Here is a 20,061-nt window from a genome sequence, read left to right as displayed (position 1 = left end):
CATACCTTTTTAAAGTTTCAATTTCGTATTTACATATTTCTCATTTTCCCCAACAAACTAAACAGTTTTTATTTTAAGTTTGAAAAAAAAAATTGAATGGAGCGGGGTTTCAACCTGCATATATGGGTCTATGGCTTCTGACTATATAGCGCCCCTTGAAGAACAAGCTTGATCGGCTCTCGAAAGCTGCAGGGCCAACGAATGCGTGTTCACCTTATTCTGACCTTTGACTCCACAGCTATAGGTCAGATGAAGATGTCACAATACATATTTTTTAATGTTTGACCAAGGCCAACATGTCGACAGCGCTACTTCTGTCATTTGAGTTTCCTTGAAATTTGACATATTTTGACCTTTGACCCCATAGCTGCAGGTAAGACGAAGAGGTCACTGTGGACATTTTTTTAATGTTTGACCAAGGTCAACATGTTGACAGCGCTACCTTTGTTGAGCTTATTTGAAATTTAGCGTTATTTTGACCTGGACCCCATGATGACCTTTGACTCCAGTCTAGTCATATAACATGTTGGGGCTCGGCTACTGATACTTTTGACAAGGTTTGGTTGAAATCGGTCAAAATATGTAGGAGCGATAGACAATGTCAACGTTTGTTACTAACTAACAAACGAACTAACGAACGGACTACCGGAGAGACATGATGATTTGTTGAGACTATATCCGCAGCTAAAAACACTGACAAAATGGGGAACCGTCAACATAGGGTTGGAACGGTAGAGCACCAGAACAGCAGTGCGGGGTCGCATGTTCAACCCCCGCTCCAGTCAATTACTTTCTTCTACGTTATAATAATAACAATGCACCTAGTCAGTTTCCATATATGGTGTTTTTGAAAAATATTTTTTATGATTACAAATAAAACGTTACAAAATTAATCCACATTTAGTCTATAAAAATATATACCCAAATCCTTCAAGCCATTACAAGTAATGCGCCTGGTTATGGTGTTTTCTAATAACGTGTTTTGTAAAAAAAAAAAATCTTCTTAGAAGTGCAAACATGCAGTAATGTGTTTTTAATCATGTGTATTTTACAAAGCGCACATATCCAGCATTCTTAGTGTTCAAGGCGCTACATTTGGGCCAATCTATGCTGCCATTTCAGCGCAAAGCTGCTAAAACGTACACAATTGGGGAGGTACCTGGGTGGGGAGAAGCAGTGAGTGACAAAGCGCCTTGATTAAGGGCACACGCACCATAGCCGCAGGCTGGACTCGAACCCACAACCTGCAGAATTACCCGCAGACTAGACCACGAATTCAATGATCCAGACCACGAGGCCACGGTGCACACAGGAGTCAGGTCAATCGTTTTTCTGACCCAACCAACCCTCATCATCTCTCCTGTCATTCGTGTTGATGTTTTTCCTTCGTATTTTCGAGTTTTACGATTGAAGAAGGGTCGCCTTTTTCTCAACAGCATTTTCTTATCGATTTGCTTATACATGTAATCAAACTAAAATATCACTATGTCATTGAGTACAAACTTCAACACTGACAAAGTATTAATGCTTCCTCATAGTCATCAGTTTATACAAAGCAAAAGCATAATGTACACATAGTATCAAAACAATTCTTGATGGCTGTAAAAAAAAAATCCTATCGAATGAGTATCTGTGTATTTAATAAAACAATAAAATTGAACCATAATTAGTTTCTGTGCCTATAATTCATACAAATTCTACATTCCAATTGTATTGTGCCAATACATAAAACATCTACGAAACTAATTCCTACAAAAAATAAGTTATTTACACTGCTGCGTTTTGTTAGACATATTTCATAATCGCTGCTTGTGCCCAAGTATTCATTGGCACAAATTTGTTAACAATTAGGCCAATTTGAAAAAAAGGAAGAAGGCCCTTTTTTTTTCTTCTTCCAAAAAGGCCGCCCGACCCATCTATTTTTTCAAGATGGCTGCCAGCTTTTTCTTGAAATGGCCGCCACTTGGACTCAGGAAATGGCATACCAGCTTTATATGGGCTGGATACAACAGACAAAGAGGCCAAAATGATGTCACTGTTTAAAATGTATCATTTTGTGGGTTGAAAAGAAAGGGGAAAAAAAGGAGGGGGTCTCCAAAAAGGATGCAGGCGGGGACGCTAAACAGGATTGTTTTATTTGGCCTAATAACTTTATCATTCATGCTAAAATTTGCATCAGGCTTTTCAGAGAGCTTTAAAACGCAAAATTCCATTTTCCCCCAAAGTATTTCATCATCTACCATTATAATGACATCTTTATTCGCAAAGTAAAATTGACATTTTACACAGAAAAACTTCATTATACCGATAGGTATACAACATAACCAAACACTGAGTGATTTAGCAAATTTATAACAGAAACCCACTTCACACAATGATCGACTTAAAATACCGTGATATCAATCACTTTCTGTGTAAGAACATACAGCTGAACCACTCTACTTTAAAGCTAATACTCTTTTCCTCGGTCGTTAGGGAAGATTTGGGTTTGGTATGTCCGTCTAGTTGTCATCCAGCTCTGGGCGGATCACGCTGAAGTTCTCATAGTGGTCGCGATCGATCGCCATGTACGTCTGCAACATGAGAAGAAATATCAGACTTTAATCTTCAATGTAAGTAGAATTAGGGAACTGCAGGAGAACATTCTTCAATCCTATCAATGATTCATCAGATAATTACTAATGCGAGAAATGTATTTATTTCTCCAAGCTAAGAATTGAGCTTAAGAAAGCAAGACAAAGCAAGCCTGATAAAGTTGGCCCCAGAGCGCAGAAAAAGTATATTCAATCGATTCATTATGGCTTTACACTAGAAGTCTTTTCATGCGTGTGACGTACACAAAGTGGCCGGATTTAGCCTATTCAGTGGCGTTAAGGGGTAATCCTATTTCAAACCTATTCGGCCAAGCAAGTCGAATTCATAGGTGAAAGTCAGTGGGTCGTTCAGTGATTATGCTACAAGGAGTGACTTGTGACAAGACTTGTGATTGACTTGTGATGGATTTGACAACAATTTTGAAGTCCGACACACCCCAGCGCACATGCATCCAGTCACACCCCACTGCACACGCACAGCCATAAAACCTCCAGCATCTTCCACATCTCATCACTCAACCTTTTGAGGACAGACAGAGCACACCGTCCAACACGTCCAGTTCTACACTCAACCAACCAGTTGCTTTCAGAACCAGACTTCTTCCAAGAAGAGATATCTCTCCACATGGTGTTACCCGCAAACTTTATAATTTAATACTAAAGTGTGTCTGAAAGTACAAGGAGAGACTTAATCAAGTATAATCCACAAGTGAAGTGAAAGTCAGTCAGATACCAAGAGACTGTCCCTCTGGGACCAGCACAAATGAATACTGGTTCAAACATGACCCACCTGTTCAGTCTTATTGTCATCCATCTTGCTGAGGATGCGGATCAGATCACTGAATGAGGGTCTGTTGCTAGGGTCCTCCTCCCAGCAACGAAGCATCAAGGAGTAGCTAAATATAAAGATATCAAACAAAACCACGGCAAGATTTGTGAAGTTATAATGGACTGAGCATTAATATCACTGACAAATTAAATCGGTTAAGGTGACGTGGTAATCTTGACCAATATTTAAGAATGGTGGATGCAATCATTTTCAACGTTGGAGCTCAGTCCATCAATATTCTTGTCAAGTTTTTTCAAGTCTGCCACAAGTGCATGTCCAGGTCATCCAGGCAAATAAATAGGGTTAGTCGCAAGCTATTTTAAGTAGACAGTGACAAAGGTTTTCCTATGTCATTATTGTTTGTCCCCTGTTATTTGAAACCAGAGTTGTGAATTGACTTGTGATTAACTTGTCACATCACATGACATGTGATTGACATGTGATAACCTCGACAACACTGAAGTATTGTTAACAGTTTACATATGCTCCGTGCATGTTAGTCTGGTTCCCAGACCTGACAATTATTCCCGACGCTCACGTCTTAAATTGTAGGTCAGGCAGCCTCCGTGGCTAAAAATAAACATGACGACATTAATGGCCCTTTTTCAAAGCGCGGCTTCGTTTCCGATTTCGCTTTATCACTTGTAGCTTTTAATGTTCTGATCAAATCTTTAAATAAATCACTTGCTTCGTAATATCATACAGTTATGATAATACAGTTTTATGTTTTTGTAAAATAACATTGAGTAATGTTGATCTGGAATCTTCAAAATTACGGAACCAAATAGCACTGTGAGCAGGCGGAGCCGAATGAAGACCGAGTTCTGGAAAATCTCGGTAACGGTCGTCAAATTCAAAATTGTACATGACGCAGCAAAAAGTTCGCCCGTACGATCCGAGTATATTTGATGCACAAAATCGTCGTTGAATTTCAAGTTTTCTAAATGAAAACATTGAATATTAATTATCAACTCATTAAAAATAAAATTAATAAGCAATTAGCAGTTAATTAAACCTAAATTATATACTCGGAAATACTCGGGCGCTATCCAATTGTCAACGAAACGACTTCGGCAAATTTCGGAAATTTTCGGAAAAAGGAGGAATTCCTCCCGTTTTTGTTACGTGACATAAATTGTAATACATTGTATTACCGGAAGCTACCGGACCTAAGATTCATCAGCAATAGTCAGAATCTTTTGGTCTGGGAACCAGACTACGTGCATGTCAGAGAGGGCGCCCTTTATTTAAAAAATGAGTGCGAGTAAAGGTCATTCGGATCTTTATCGGTCCTGGTTATATACATCTTTTTGATGGAAAAGTCACATTTTTACAAGTAAATGAGGCATATATGTAACTATTTCATTTTTGCATCATTATATGAGATGTTACTTTATTCAGATGTTGAAGAAAAACTGTGACCAAATTCAACACAGTGTTTGTATAAATCTTAGCATACATTGATGAACTTGAAATAATAAAGGATAAGCTAGTTTTGTTTGTACTCCAATATGTCAACGTTGTGCACGCAATTTATATATAGGTTTGGAATGCGATTGACATGCATTGTGATGTGCTTACATTTGTTCATCGCAGTTGGCTGGTTTAGTCATGCGGTATCCTTCCATCAGCCGACCTGCCAGGGCCTTGGTGGCAATGGTTGCGTATGGTGTGCCTCCTGCGCAAAACAAATCGAGCAATCCAATTTAGAAAACGATCTCAACAATTGGAAACAATTTACTAACACGCCCCCGTGTCCCTTTAGCATTCATGACTTGGAATGTGAGACATTAATTAATTTGTTAATATCCTGAACTAATTGTTAAAAAAATCGTTAAAAATCTTACCAATTGAAGCTATTTCCCAAATGAGAATGCCAAAGGACCACCTAATACCACAAAAGAGAAACAATTAAATGGGCCATGACAAGGACAACATATAATTGAGAAATACTTGAATAATCCAACATGAACCTGGCCAAAAATCATATTTAAGCTTCGATGAATACTTGTAAGAAATCTGAAATAAGGCTCGGGGCTGCTGTTCATGTAGTTCCTTGGGTGACTGAAGGTTAACTCTGATCTCGATGGGGGTATTTATATGCTCATTATGCCATACTTACATGTCACTTTGAGTTGTGTAGGTGCAATCCAACAACGATTCGATGGCTAACCAACGGGTAGGCACACGGCGCTGGAGAAAAAAATTAAAAAGTAAAAAAAAAAAAAGTAGTAACGTTTTATCAGGGCTTGAACGAAAAGAGCCTTTAATCCGACAAATTCATAAAGAACATAGTTTGATATTCTGTTGTGTCTATGTGGTCATTCAAATGTTCAGATTAAGTCGGAAAAAGAGCCCGAGCTGAATGATTCATGAATGAGAAATTGTGCTCCATATCATTGCTTTCATTTTAAAATTCCAAATATCGCAAAACTTAAAATGAACAAATATTGATAAAAGACCTACCATGGATGTCTGGACATAAATGTCCTCTCCTCTTGAAAGCCCAAAATCAGAGACTTTGGCGACCAATCGCTCACCGAGTAAGATGTTTCTGGCCGCCAAATCACGATGAATAACCTGTCACGGAACGCAAGAAAACAAAAGGAAACATTATCAAACGTTTTGGCTTACTCTCATTTTTCAGTAGCTAGGTAAACAAAAGGTTACGGACAGTGGTTAATTGTTGTTCAGCTCTTTAAGTTGATCAACCTATGGCCCTTTCTGTGACGTACCCCGGACATTGATAGGTGCTTCATTCCCTTGGCAACATCCAGAGCAAACTTGATCAGCTGGTTGGAGGACAGGGCGCCCTCGTCCGACTCCGATTGTGAACGAGCCGTGCGCAGATAGCTGCGCAGATCGCCGTTTGGTAGAAACTCCAGTGCGACGTACAGAACATCTGTAAGAGAAGACACGATTTTTTTTTTATTTTGCTACACTTTTTTCTTTCTTTTTATTTGACTTCAATAAATCAGTGTCAACTTTTGCAAATTATTAATCGAGAGACAGTCATTGCGAAAATTATAAACCCCACCTTTGTGTTATGAAATGAATGGCAAAATTCCTTTACAAAAACTGTTTAAAAAACAGTCTGTGGCTAGGTAACTCAAAATTCACTTCAAACATCCATCCGGAAGCTTTTTGGATTGCAAAAGTGTTGACAGAACATTCAGGTCATTTGTTCCCCTAATACTCGAAAGATTATTATCTTCACCAATACCTCCATTCTGGCAAGCCCCCAGCAACGACACGACATTAGGATGATATCCGATGTTGGTCATTGTACGAAATTCCTCCAAGAAATCTTTCCGGTCAGTTTCTGATGCTTGACCTGTAAGCAAAATACGAGAGCAACTTTTAAAAATGTGCCAAAACTAAACGCATATTGTCATATTCCACTTCATCGTCTTTCTATACTGTGCAGAAACCTCCGCTGGAGTATACTCGCACATGATGTATACACATCATTTCTGCCAGAAACACCGGGGCGAACCCCTTTTCTTAGCGATAAGTGTTACTGGGTTCTTTTACGTGCGTTAGGTCTTATACAACACACGGGACATACGGCTTTGCGTCCCATCAGAAGGACGAAGCAATAATGGTTAGGTGCCTTGCTTAAGGGCACAAGTGTCCGCCGGCGGGCTCGAACCCACGTCACCGTTGCCTCTGAAACACCAGAGCATGAGTCCGGTGCTCTTAACCGCTAGGCCATGACACTCCAACTTGTGATTGCTGTTATTCTTTCTACATGTATATCAATTATACCTGTCTTTGAAGAACACTTTTGCTTACCCTGCATGTGCAAAAGAAAAACATGGTGGTAAGAAATTTTCTTGTCGAAAAAAATTGTGGAATCTTCTCTCGCGTAAAGTGCATTTTGCCATTTACTTTGTAGGCCAATTTGTGTCATATCTGGTCTGGTTTGATCCCGCATTTCACACACAAAACTAATACTTTATGATTGAGTATGCAATCACAATTTCCTTTTGTCTTTTACCTTTCAGTATTTTAATGGCAGTCTTGGTCCTTTTGCCGCCAATATTCACAGTTCCCGATCTCACTTCACCAAAGTTCCCTTGACCGAGGACTTTGTCATCCACCACCAGGTTCTTCCAGAGAATCTCCCATCTCAGGGCCCACGATGGCAGGCCAACATCCTCGTAGACTGTATATGCCATGCCACCCTCTCGAAGATTGACTTCATATTCAACATTATCCTGTGCATGCAGGAGAAAGAGTGGTCAACACTAAAGGTCTCAGGCAGCGATGTGACAAAAATACCATGTCTGTGCAAAGATAAGAAATAATTAAGAATGCTGACGAAACGATGAATGGTAAAAACTGACGCACTAATAACATGAACTTGACCAATAATCCGAGTTTATCAATGTACAAAAATTGTTCACTAACCATTTTAATGGCTGTTCTTTCAAGTTCCGGCCGGTTGTTGTTGCGAGCCCTTCCTTTCTTCCTCCATATTAAACCTACTCCGCATGCAACCAGTGCGATGATGATCAACGTGACTAACACACAAACCACAGCAATCACTGCAGGATTGTCGGCCTGTGCATTAACTGATGAAATAAAATGTCCATTATGTACTGATGAAGGCGTTATCCGTTCTTTAAAAAAATTCAGTAGTACTGAAATTAATAAAATATGTCAAATTCTAATGATCTTCTCTAGTTTCAACGTTGACGAGTTCTTACCGGTGTAGACTGGTTGTAACAAGTCACTCGTCACGTACTCTTCCTAAAATTTAAAAACAAAAATTATTCAAGGTGCATCCAAAATATATTCACCTAAACATTCAAAGAAACGAAAAGGGACAGAGAATGCTTAATTTTGTATTGAACATGAATGTTGGAGACGACATAACCTGTTAAATACTTCTCAAAGTGATAATATGTGAAATACGTGATACTATTTTCTGCACGTCTGTTGAAACTTAACAAGTTAACAAGCACAAATTATATCATGTTCATTCTCTTATCTTATTCTCTAAGTTTCAAAGAGTAAAATCAGATGAATTAGACTTGCTAATCACTCTCATTTTACATTTATACTCTGAAAAACAATCAATCCAGTTAAAAGTCGGGTGAAAACTTTAGTTATTTTATTGACCATGTAGTCCCTACTTGCAGCAGTGGGACAAAATCTTCACTCAAAAAGAGTGAATTGTCAGGTTTTTTTTTTTTTTAAATAAGTAAGTACATATAACAAGCGATATCAAGTGGCAGGTGTTAAACAGGAATCGAAAAGCAATATTTTACAGAAAAAACAAGGGTGTTTGTCTTTACCGTTCCATCTTCCAGCACAGCGTATGCTCGTATGAACGCTGTGTACTTGGTACTCGGTGTCAGGGGACCATTTTCCCCCTCGTGGCGTCGTGTTGTTTGTCTCCGTCTACGTCCTGAGTCATTGCTACCACACTCACTGGTTCCACTGCTTCCTATTGTTATGTCTCTTGCTTTACTCAGTTCATGCCTTATGAGGAAAAATTAATGGGAAAGGTCTATAACTTTGTCAGTGCGATTTTGCAAAAATCATTGAAGAAAGCAGCGTAAACAACCGTTTGCGAAATTTGTCCTGGAACTTTACTTCCAACATATCTTTATTAACTGAAGCCTTTTTACAGAGAATTAGCTTAAAACAGCTCCTTCGACCCAAGGACTAAGACGCAACTCATGAAATAATCAATTGAAACACACATGTGCCAATTCTGATTGGTAACTAACAAATTATGAGAGGTCCTACACTGATAAAAAAAAGTTACTTTTGTTTTCATTGCGGCATAGATCTTGACCCAACTGGCTCGAGTAATTGGCAGTACACATACAATAATTTGTGTACACGTTTGCAAACTTACCCAAAAAAATACCTCCCTATAGCCGTTTGCCCTATTTTTAAGTAGAACGCATGTGCACAAGGACCGTTGAGAGGCTAGAAATAAGGCAGAACAAATAATTACCCTGCTAACACCAGAGCAACGTAAGGCGTTCCCACTGTATCGTGTGCATCCTGGAAGCTACCAAGCATGTCCGGGTGATACAGAACATCTGGGTCTACGTCACTGATGACGTCATAATCACTCAGCCGTACCACTGTTACTTCAAAGCAGCTAGATGAGAAAAAATGACAATCTTGAAACCCGAATCTTTGTAGTATTAAAGTTCTTCATAAGGCCTTCGTAATATATACCTATGGCAATTAACCTTGCGCCGTGCGTGGGATTGTATACATATGTATTATGTAGGCCTATATTTACCATTCATTTAATCAGTAGTGCATCTCACAAATATAATTCATCGATGAAGATTTAAATTCTTGATATAAAAATAAATATGTTTTTTCTTAATAGTTTGTTCTACCTGATTGGTCCGTTGCGTTGACTGACTGGTGCCAGTCTCATTATAAAGGTGCTCTCAGTTACAGGATTTCCTTTGTCGTTTGGCTCGACGGGCTTCTCAGGTTTGTCGGGAACTTCAAAATTGAAACACGAAGAAAATATTGAATTGATCTTGTGACCTACAGGAGCAGTGGTTTGTTTCTGGGCAAAGGAGATTTCGTGTATCTGTAAAGACTTACCTGCAGCGTTTGTGGTGCAGCTGCCGACTGCTTCCGTGCTGTTAGCGCCCTCTGTGGTTGTCGTGGCGCTGACTTGGAAGCGAAAGTCTGAGAAACTGGCCAAGTCACTCTTGCTGAATGAATACCATTCTTGGCTGCCATCAACAACCGTCGCACCAGAATTCAGAATATCGGCTTCTACACTCAATCCCGTCCCGGGCCTTGGATATGCCGTGTAGTATACCTAGCGAGAAAATTTACCTTCTTACTGCGAGTAGCATCCCTCCATCATTTGAACATTGAGGGGAGGGGTGCACGGTAATCGTATTATAAAGAGAAGTGACGAGATAAAGACCCGTGCAGGACATTCCATATATTTAAAGTCCATCATGTCAATAATTAAAGACACTTAAAAGTCAGATCAAAAGGCCTACTCTGTCATGCATAATATTATTTTTGAAACGATCCAAGTAGATAAAATCCACGTAGTAGGGCAATATTCAAGGCAAAACGATTAATTTGCTTGATATCTTGGTTGGATTGAATGCACAAAGACACTTTCAATTTAAAACGAAAAACCTCGTCATCAGAACGAAACATTAGTTTTATCTGGAAAGCAATCATGTGCCAGTTAATAAAACACAAACAAAAAAATGGCCTCACTTCGCGTATTGAGCCTCAGGTTGCAAATTTCAGTCCATGGTGTTTAAGGTTTAAACCGTTGTACCTTGAAACTTCGAATGATCCCGTTTGCTTGTTCAGGTCGGTCCCAGCCTACAAGGCAGGAGTCTTCTTGCTGTCGGCATTTGACATTCAAGGGACGTGATGGAGCTGAAAGTGAAGGAACAATCAGTTGATGAGAGTAATGGTTATACGCACTATATGCAAAAACTTGAAGTTGTCAAAGGAAATAATAAGACAGAAATGGCATATTCAACAGTTTTGCAAACTGGATGCGTATAGACCTATAAGGAGTCCACCTACCTAGATTAAAATTTGGATGGACTTGTTCATTTCATTAATTCATGCCTCTTCTGGAAGAAGTGTCAGTTACCACTCACCATCTTCAGTGGTTCTGACTATCTCCTGAGCTGGTGGGCTTGGCAGCTCCTGTCCACCTTCCGTGTTAAATGCAGTCACCTCCACAGTGTAATTGGTGTATGCTGTCAGATCTACAAATGGTGTAGATAGTCCCTGTAATAGACGTTCTGTTAAGAAAATGCAATGATTTTCAATTCTGAAGGTTTTAATCATTAAACTGAAGATTATGTCTTACTTTTGTAAGAAATTCCACGAATTAGTTGATTTATGTGTATATTTTGAGCATGCGATCTAATATTTTCATTGTCGTGATCATTTTGGCAATGCAGCTTATCACAAAACCTAAGTAAAACTTTATATTCTTCTAAATAAGAAAGACACGAAAGTCTGAAACTTACTCGATGTAAAGCCAGAACCATCTGAGGTTCTAGACACACTGACTGTGTAGAAGTCTATTGGTCCATTTTTCATGGCCGGCTCGTCCCAGAGGACAAGAAAACTCTCTGGTTGGACATTGTCATAAGCGAGATTCCGAGGCTGAGATGGATCTGTATATGAAGGGTTTTTTTTAAACAACTGTTACTTGATAAGTAAAACGTACGGGGAAAAATGTATATAGATCAGATAATTACTTTTTTTACGGTGTCATTAAAGTGGACGAATTCATAAACAAAACATACAACCCAGCTTGGCTACATTTTAAGTCGGAGGTTCTGCCCAACTTCTTTTTACAATGACGATCAGCGAGTTTCGTGTTGCAAGAATAAATAAATACTTGTTTTAAAAGTGTTTACTTGTCTTTAAAGTGCGTTCAGGTCCGCCATTCAAGATGTTGCTGAGTCCACATTGAACTCGTACTTCATACTGCGTGTATGGTTGCAGACCCATGACAATGTGAGTCACATCAACGACTGGACTGCCTGGGGACGGCACAAATGCATCATTCGTACTACGGTAATCCACCTGGCAACTTAGAGACGTTTGGTTTATACCAGCGAATTCAATGTCCCAGGAAACACTAAGTTGGTCAAAACTCAGAGTGGACACCGAAATATTGGCAATCACGGGCCTCCCTGTGGAAAAATAAACAGAACAGTGAGCTCATCAATATAATGACGACAAAAAACATTAAAAGCTAATTTTCATTTATGCGGCGAAAGGTATTGGAAGGCTTATTTCACGTGCATGTGTGACTGAAATAACCAGAAAGCATAATAGTCCGGTCAATTTAAGTTAAGACCTAGAACAAAATTGCAATAGAAACCATTCAAGCGTCAAACGACTTTAAATAAATGCACAAACATCATGTAAAAAAATCTAATTGTTTCTATGGAGTAGAAGGGTGTTTTTTCAAACATTTTTTTTTGATTAAAATTTTGGACATTTTGTCCTCGACCAATTCGTCTGATGACTTGCTGCGATTTACTTGTTTATATAAGCTAATGATTAAAAGTCATGACCACATGGAGTGCAGCAGACGACTGTTTCAAATCATAATTTTATACAGTGCACTATACGGATGCATGAGTGGAAAATTTTCCACCGAAACTCTGCGCAATAAGTCCACAGACGACATACGATTATTTGCAAAAAGGACCGGGGATGTTTAAACTTCATTTTGATCATACACAGATGGAACGGTTGGGCAGTGCACGCATGGACCGTTTTGAAAGTAAAGCGAAAAAAAAAGATTATTGAAGTTGAGCGCCTGAAAATGATGTGTTGGATTTGGTTACGAAAATTCAGGAATTACTGGGCTCCTTGCGATGCTTACAGTGAATATGAAACAAAACATCTCGAAACACTTGGATCACAAAGAAAAAAGTTTAAGGCCTATTGGCGTAGACACCTTCAATTTACATTCAAATGGAACTCTTTGGCATATCATTTCCCGTAGACCTGTTTATGCAAAGATTTTCCATAAAACAATGGTTTATTGGACAAAAGGTGATTTGTTTTAACCCATAAATATTTCGGGCAGCAAAAACATCTCAAACTTCTTGATTTTTTTCAAGAAAATATCCTATAGTATTGTGCAGCAGTGTATTACCATATATTTTAATAATTGGTGGACATAAAAAGTCGTCTGCTGTGACCAGTCGTGTCTCATACGTGATGTGAACAGATTTTCTGACGAGTAACGGACGCAAAAGAAAGCATGACGCTCCCCACGGCTGTTTACGTATGATGAAAAATTAGTAGCAAAAAAAGTGAATAAAAAACACTTTTCCACTCCTTTGATGAAATTGGATTTTTAGTTTGTTGAATAGTGATATTATCTTAGCGTGATAGCATTAGAAACAAAATGAAGTCCAATTTGGTTGTGAGGTTCCATTCATTCACCATACCAACCTCTTTCACAAAAGTGTCCATCGAATCCTGGTAGACATAGACACTGGAAACCGTTGATCAAATCTAGACAGGTGCTTCCGTTGTTGCAGAGATCGCTCTCACACTCATTGATGTCTTGAAGGTAAACGAAAAAAAATATGAATATTCCTTGTATTACAGTGATGAAGCAATTCGTTCAAGATTTTTTTTTCCTTGCATGACACAACATATATAAAGACATCAACTACACAACAACAATGATAACTGAAGCACTTCAAGAGTGCCTAATGGTTAACCCTTTCACCCCTCCCAAGAAACACGGCACATTGAAAATTATACCGCACATTTTTGTTAGGGTATATGTGCCAAAATAGGTTGTTTATTGATACCAATTGTAAGTCATACGTGTTCTTGATGACAGCGCCCCAAATATCAATGTAAAAGGTTTCACTTTCAAAAGTAGGTATTTTGTGGAAGTGGACAGCTGCCAACAACTTTTGTTTTTCTTCACGAGGTGATGATACAATGTTAGGTATGCAGATTCTGGTAAATGAATGTTGACTTATTTTATCAAGAAGACTAGATGCAATGAAAAGCAATGTGAACCTCATCAAAGTTTTTTTTTTAAATGCCTCTGAAGAAGTCCTTGCTAACGATAAAATATCAGGCCGCTCTAATGTTTTGAAATCAAAGATTATTTGCTAACATAATACCAAATGTGAATTATTAAATCTAGTTTTGTTTTAATTCTCCAGAATTTTTTACTATTCTGTTTTCGCTGGAAACACGCTATAAATATGTCACAAACTACATACTTATTTCACACCGGTAAGTCCCCTGGGAATCCTGGTCCACAAAAAAAGTATAAGAAACCGTTGATGGACTACATCGAAACAAATTCCTCCGTTCAGATGACTGCAAGCGCACGCTTGCCATACAACACAAGTCGATTTCTTGAGGAAAATAATCAATTGGAAGATGAATTTGCTCAACACTTACACTGACTGATACAAACCTGTCTCGCAGTATTTCCCTGTGAATCCCAGTACACAAAAGCAAATAACGTCGTTGGCTGCGTCTTGACATGTTGCTCCGTTGCGGCAAGGATCGCTATCACACTCATTAAGCTCTTGAGGGAAACGAAATATGAATATATTATTTTTTTTTCTATTATGTTAATGAGGCAAATCGTTTAGCAAAGTCGTTAGCTTTGTGTGGGGCCGGCCTGGACTGGACAGGACTACGGTTTCAAATAAGGTATTTTGTGGAGTGGTCAGCTTCCTAGAAATTGTTTGAAGGGATAAAAGAATGTCAGGTTTGAAGATTCTGGTCAATAAAGGTTCGTTAGTTTTAAAGAAAAGGTATGTGAATTCCAGTAGTTTTTTGCTCCTTCTCATTTTAGATACAAACATGTATTAATAGCAGTTGTCGTTCGGGATGTTATTTTAATAAGTAAAATAAATATTGAGGGTTAATCGTCCTCACTCACATCCGCGAGGCTGAATTGCGAAGAACGCCGCTAGAAGGCATATAGGGCGGTCTCAGGTCGACCTGCGATTTGCTTGCGCCGCAACGTAACCGTCGCCATCGAGCCAATACTCCAATGAATCCCAGGTAAATCAAATGCTTCAATCCAATGAAATTTCCGATACACCACATCAAGTTTAAGGAGTTATTCTTGAACTTGTTACTCGACTCATTACCAATACTAACCTACTCCACAGAAGAACCCTGAAAATCCTGGTCGACAAAAACACCGAAAACCGTCGACTAAATTGTCACATAATCCGTTCTGACAAGGGCTGCTAGCACACTCATTGATATCTTGAGAAAAGTAAAACAATATATATATAGAAACTGTAATATCAATTAGACAACTAAAGCAATGTGCTCATCCTGGATTCCTTTAAAATTTTACAGAAGTGAATTTCCAAAGAAGCTGTGCAACAAGGCTTAATTGCCCTTCATTCCTTTAAAGGGACATTCACTGCATGGGACAATTATTATCCAATGCAAAAACAAACAAACAAAAAATTGTCAAAAAATAAATACGCCTATCTTTATCAGCGTGGAATGACTGTTCGCTCGAGAGTAATTTCTTTCTTTTATATTGATGAGGCAAATCGTTGGGCAAAGTTTACTTGGTGCGGGGTTCCGCGTCTTTGTATCTTAAAAACAGGACTGCGGTAACAAAAAAGGATTTGTGGAATGGGCAGGTTCCTAGAAATTCTTTGAAGGGGATAAAACAATGTAAATTTCGAAGATTTTGGTGAATGAAGGTTCGTTAGTTACTGCTCGTTTAAGGAATGTGAATTCCAGTAGTTTGATTGCTCCGTCTCATGTTCGATAAAACATGTAACGATAGCAGTTTTCACTCAGGATCGTTAAGTTATAAATTATGTTGAGGGTGAATTGTCCTCATGCACATCCGCGAGGCTGAATTTCGAAGAACGCAGCTAGGTACAAATGGTCAAGCTGCAGGCATATAGGACGGTCTCAGGTCGACCTGCGATTTGCTTGCCCCGCAACGTAACCGTCGGTATCGAGCCAATACTCCAATGAATCCCAGGTTAATCAAATGCAGCAAACAATAAAATGTCCGATACACCTCATCAAGTTTAAGGAATTATTTTAGAACTTGTTACTCGACTCATTACCAATACTAACCTACTTCACAGACGACCCCATCGTATCCTGGTGCACAAGTACACTGGAAACTGTTGACTGCGTCTCTACATACCCCTCCGTTCTGACACGGGCAGCTGGCACACTCATCGATATCTTGAGAAAAGCAAAAACAAAAGATACATAGAAACCTTAATATAAATTAAACTACTAAAGCAATGTGCTCATCCTGGATTCCTTTGAAACTTTACCACAAAGGTGAATTTCCAAAGAAGCTATGCAGCAAGGCTTAATTGCTTTTCATTCCTATCAAGGGACATTCACTGCATGGGACAATTATTATTCAAAGCAAAACAAAAACAAATGTCCAAAAATAAAAACGCCTATTTTTATCAGCTTGGAAAGACTGTTCGTTCCAGAGTAATTTCTTTCTATTATATTGATGAAGCGAATCGTTGGGCAAAGTTGTTTACTTGGTGCGGGGTCCCGGCGTCTATGTATCTTACAAACTGGACTGCGGTAACAAAATAAAGTATTTGTGGAATGGGCAGCTTCCTAGAAATTCTTTGAAGGGGATAAAACAATGTAAGTTTCGAAGATTTTAGTGAATGAAGGTTCGTTAGTTACTGCTCGTTTAAGGAATGTGAATTCCAGTAGTTTGATTGCTCCGTCTCATGTTCGATAAAACATGTAACGATAGCAGTTGTCACTCAGGATCGTTATGTTATAAATTATATTGAGGGTTAATCGTCCTGATTCACATCCGCGAGGCTGAATTTCGAAGAACGCAGCTAGGTACAAATGGTCAAGCTGCAGGCATATAGGACGGTCTCAGGTCGACCTGCGATTTGCTTGCCCCGCAGCGTAACCGTCGGTATCGAGCCAATACTCCAATGAATCCCAGGTTAATCAAATGCATCAAACAATAAAATGTCCGATACACCTCATCATGTTTAAGGAATTATTTTAGAACTTGTTACTCGACTCATTACCAATACTAACCTACTTCACAGACGACCCCATCGTATCCTGGTGCACAAGTACACTGGAAACCGTTGACTGCGTCTCTACATACCCCTCCGTTCTGACACTGGCTGCTGGCACACTCATCGATATCTTGAGAAAAGTATTAAAAAAAACCTTAATATCAATTAGACTACTGAAGCAATGTGCTCATCCTGGATTTTTTTGAAATTCAAAGAAAAGCTGTGTGGTAGCCTGAGCTGTTTTTACACCATCAGACATCAAATGATCAGCAAGGAGTCATCGGCGAATATAAGGCCGAAAAAAACCCATCCCTTCTTCCCGAAATAAAGGTGTGTTGTCCATTGTCCCCATCCCTCCCAACGGCCGGCGGGGGGGGGGGGGGGGAATTGAGTTCATCAATTTGAACGTTCGACATCCGAAAAAAATGCATCAAATTGGATTTCAGATATCTTGACACTCAATTCATTCACAGTATTAACGTATTTTACAATAAGTATGCTACAAATGCTACAAATTCCCTAATCCACGTTATGGGTTCCTGTTTTCTAAAGGTAGAATGTACATATGCTACGATAGGCCTTACCTACTTCACTACATACTACAACTTGTGACTTGTCGTGGTTTACCTTTATATTCGGCTTTTCCCGCCATGATAAAGTCACGGCTTCACCATAAATACTTCAATGTATAAATACAAAAAGAGATTTAATGCAATTTTTTAATTACGTTTCCAAACCCTAAATTGTATCATGGTTTCGGTTGAACAATTACACTTTACGGTCAAGAAAGTACGTTTTGGACTTTTGTGAACACAAAGTTGTGAATTCCGATTGATCAGTTGCTGCGTAATGAGATTCTCTGTAAATAAACATGTGTCCAAAAGCTCACCATTGCATTTAAACACTTTCCTAAACGCGTTCAATACAAATATGTAAACACTGTGTCCAAAAGCTGAGCACGTAGTTTCGCGACGTTAAAAAGTTAAGCGTTTGACATTTTAGGCTAAACACATTCCTAAATGCATTTAATTGTAAACCAAGGGCGGATCCAGGGGGGGGGGGCAATGTGACATCGCAATAAAGGCAGGCAATGAGTACACCACCATCTTTTCCTCAAAAAAATTGCCTCAGATCGCACCACAGAGCATCCAAAATCCAAAAAAAAATCGGAGCCCTTAACCGTAATTTTTTTGACCCATTTTTTGGGGGGACCAAACAGTTTTTGGCCCCCCCCAAAAAAAATTATGCGTTCACAATTGTTTTACTAATGAACGTTTTTGTGTTCAATTTATTGCTTTATAGTGGTCACAGTCTGCTTTTAGCATCTGCCATTGACAAGCTTAGGCTTATTATGGCTTGAATTAATTGCTTTGTCATTTACAATTTTACTTTTTTGTTTCTCCTAGACAAAATTTATATTTGTGTTCCTTTATTGTACATGCTATATGAATTATATTGTTCATGGATGGATATAAATAAATGTTATATTGAATTGAATTAAAATGAATACCATTTGGCACTATAGAGCTAGCCATGAATAGAATCGCCGGTAAATCTCTTACCAATTATCAACATATAAACCTGACGATCCGTTGTCATTAAGTCGGCTGAAGCTGTAGCAGAACAAGTATAATTTCCAGAGTCTGATGGCTGTACAGCATTCAAAGTGATTTCATACAAAGCTGGAGATGGTGGAAGTGTCGTAGTAGTTGCAGTTCTCTCAGTACCACTTGGATCAGAAATGACCACTGAACTGATAGCATTTGACGGTAGGTTGACTTGGCACTGAAGTGTAACATTTTGGGTTGACCCTGCCGTGACTAATATCGGACTGGCTGGGTAAGAGTCGAAAGACAATATCAGACCTGAAACAAAATGGATTTAAAACAAACTTAAAAACACACTTTACTGCCATAAAACGACATTATACTCAAGCGGAAAATTTTCCAATGGGGAAGAAACTCGTTATCCTATGATTTCTCACATTTTAAGAATAACAATTTCGAGGATTGATTGATTGGATAGGGAATCAAGTGCGGGGGGAGGGGGGGTGGAGACGGCCATGCATACCACGGTCATACAAATCAGCAGGTAAGTAATTTAGAAAACAGCTCACGAAATGGTGTTGCTTAAGGAAAACAAAATATCAAAAACAAAAGCAAGAAGTTCATGGCATTGCAAACATTACAATAATTTGCACATTCAAAAAAAAGTGAATTCAAGGTAGATCTGCATGCATTTGTAATATACTGTGTAAACTCCTTGTCAGGATATCCCGCACAGGTCATATAACACTGTATTCAGATAAACATTTACACTGCATTCAGAATTTATTATTCTCATTCATTCATTCATTCATTCTTTATTATTTTTACCACATCTCATTTCATTATGTGACAAGGCATAAATACATACATGTAGTTTTGGGTATTATAAAGTTCGAGCTTGTTTTACAAAATATATTTATACACTTATATTCTCAATATCATTACTGCAGGATGGTAAATTTAGGAAGACCAGAAGTCAACGAACATAATTTGTCAAATGACATATCGTAATGCTATTAAAAGATAACCCTTCTTACCACAACACACTTCAGGTATGAGCATCAATAGAACACACGAAAGCAACGCCATGTTATTGCTCGACATCTGTAAAACACAACAGTAAATAATGCTACACTAACAGTCTACAATCTGAACATCATAGTAAATACACTTTTTACGAAAATACACTTTTTACATAAATACACTTTTTACGTAGATGTCGGCAGAATGTGAGAAATTTACTTAAGCTGACACGAGAAGACTGAATACCCTTGACAAGGAACTAAAATCAACCCTAAATTTCAATAAAAAGAAAAATTTCAACAAAATGTTATACAAACAGTGGAGTAGCCGGCCGGGTGAGGGTGTACAGAGTAGCAGATTGCAATCGAACTGAGATTTTAAAAAAAAAAAAAAAATTGGGAAGCTGATAGAAGCAAAATCGGGACCGTGAAAAATGGGTATGGTTACACGGGACGAACAATTCCATACAGTAGCATGCAACGGGCACGCAAAAGTCTGGCTTTTCATACGCCTCA

The 20,061-nt window shown here is 38.7% G+C and overlaps 2 protein-coding genes across 4 annotated transcripts; both read right to left on the bottom strand.

Moving 5' to 3' along the window:
* Positions 1–2,086: 2,086 nt before the first annotated feature.
* Positions 2,087–12,113, bottom strand: LOC119738449 (fibroblast growth factor receptor-like). 3 transcript variants are annotated; one of them, XM_038213346.1, is made up of 19 exons: positions 12,027–12,113; positions 11,433–11,582; positions 11,055–11,201; positions 10,721–10,824; positions 10,015–10,237; positions 9,798–9,909; positions 9,398–9,547; positions 8,727–8,913; positions 8,136–8,178; positions 7,837–8,000; positions 7,424–7,643; positions 6,647–6,757; positions 6,159–6,325; positions 5,890–6,003; positions 5,546–5,616; positions 5,271–5,311; positions 5,005–5,101; positions 3,385–3,490; positions 2,087–2,573 (listed from the first exon to the last, which is right to left on the bottom strand). In XM_038213346.1, exons 2-19 carry the CDS (start codon positions 11,503–11,505, stop codon positions 2,502–2,504), a joined length of 2,202 nt encoding a protein of 733 aa, XP_038069274.1. In that variant the 5' UTR covers positions 11,506–11,582; positions 12,027–12,113; the 3' UTR covers positions 2,087–2,501. The 3 variants fall into 3 exon arrangements, with proteins under 3 accessions (XP_038069274.1, XP_038069273.1, XP_038069275.1); XM_038213345.1 differs by lacking the exon at positions 12,027–12,113 and adding an exon at positions 11,829–12,012; XM_038213347.1 differs by lacking the exons at positions 2,087–2,573; positions 5,271–5,311; positions 12,027–12,113 and adding an exon at positions 11,829–12,012.
* Positions 12,114–13,369: 1,256 nt separating this feature from the next.
* Positions 13,370–19,612, bottom strand: LOC119736662 (fibropellin-3-like). The gene is made up of 7 exons (XM_038210678.1): positions 19,561–19,612; positions 18,563–18,841; positions 16,993–17,106; positions 16,033–16,146; positions 15,079–15,189; positions 14,381–14,494; positions 13,370–13,500 (listed from the first exon to the last, which is right to left on the bottom strand). The coding sequence occupies exons 1-7, from the start codon at positions 19,610–19,612 to the stop codon at positions 13,370–13,372; spliced, it is 915 nt and encodes a 304-aa protein (XP_038066606.1).
* Between the last annotated feature and the right edge of the window lie 449 nt (positions 19,613–20,061).

Source organism: Patiria miniata, unplaced genomic scaffold, assembly GCF_015706575.1.
Source record: "Patiria miniata isolate m_02_andy unplaced genomic scaffold, ASM1570657v1 HiC_scaffold_3, whole genome shotgun sequence".
In the NCBI taxonomy this organism is placed as follows: domain Eukaryota; kingdom Metazoa; phylum Echinodermata; class Asteroidea; order Valvatida; family Asterinidae; genus Patiria; species Patiria miniata.
This window is presented reverse-complemented; position numbering and strand designations above follow the sequence as displayed.

Bases quoted from the DNA above. Each gene is read 5' to 3' on its own strand.
- LOC119736662 (XM_038210678.1), bottom strand. From the start codon at position 19,612: ATGGCGTTGCTTTCGTGTGTTCTATTGATGCTCATACCTGAAGTGTGT. The intron at 17,107-18,562 runs GTCAGGTTTATA...ACTTTTCTCAAG, and splicing joins CGACTTAATGACAACGGATC to ATATCGATGAGTGTGCCAGC. The intron at 13,501-14,380 runs GTTTGTATCAGT...TTTACCTTCAAG, and splicing joins AGGGAAATACTGCGAGACAG to ACATCAATGAGTGTGAGAGC.
- LOC119738449 (XM_038213345.1), bottom strand. From the start codon at position 11,922: ATGGGTCTGCAACCATACACGCAGTATGAAGTACGAGTTCAATGTGGA. The intron at 7,644-7,836 runs GTTAGTGAACAA...CTGCATGCACAG, and splicing joins AAAGAACAGCCATTAAAATG to GATAATGTTGAATATGAAGT. The intron at 2,574-3,384 runs GTGGGTCATGTT...CTCATGTTGCAG, and splicing joins ATGACAATAAGACTGAACAG to ACGTACATGGCGATCGATCG.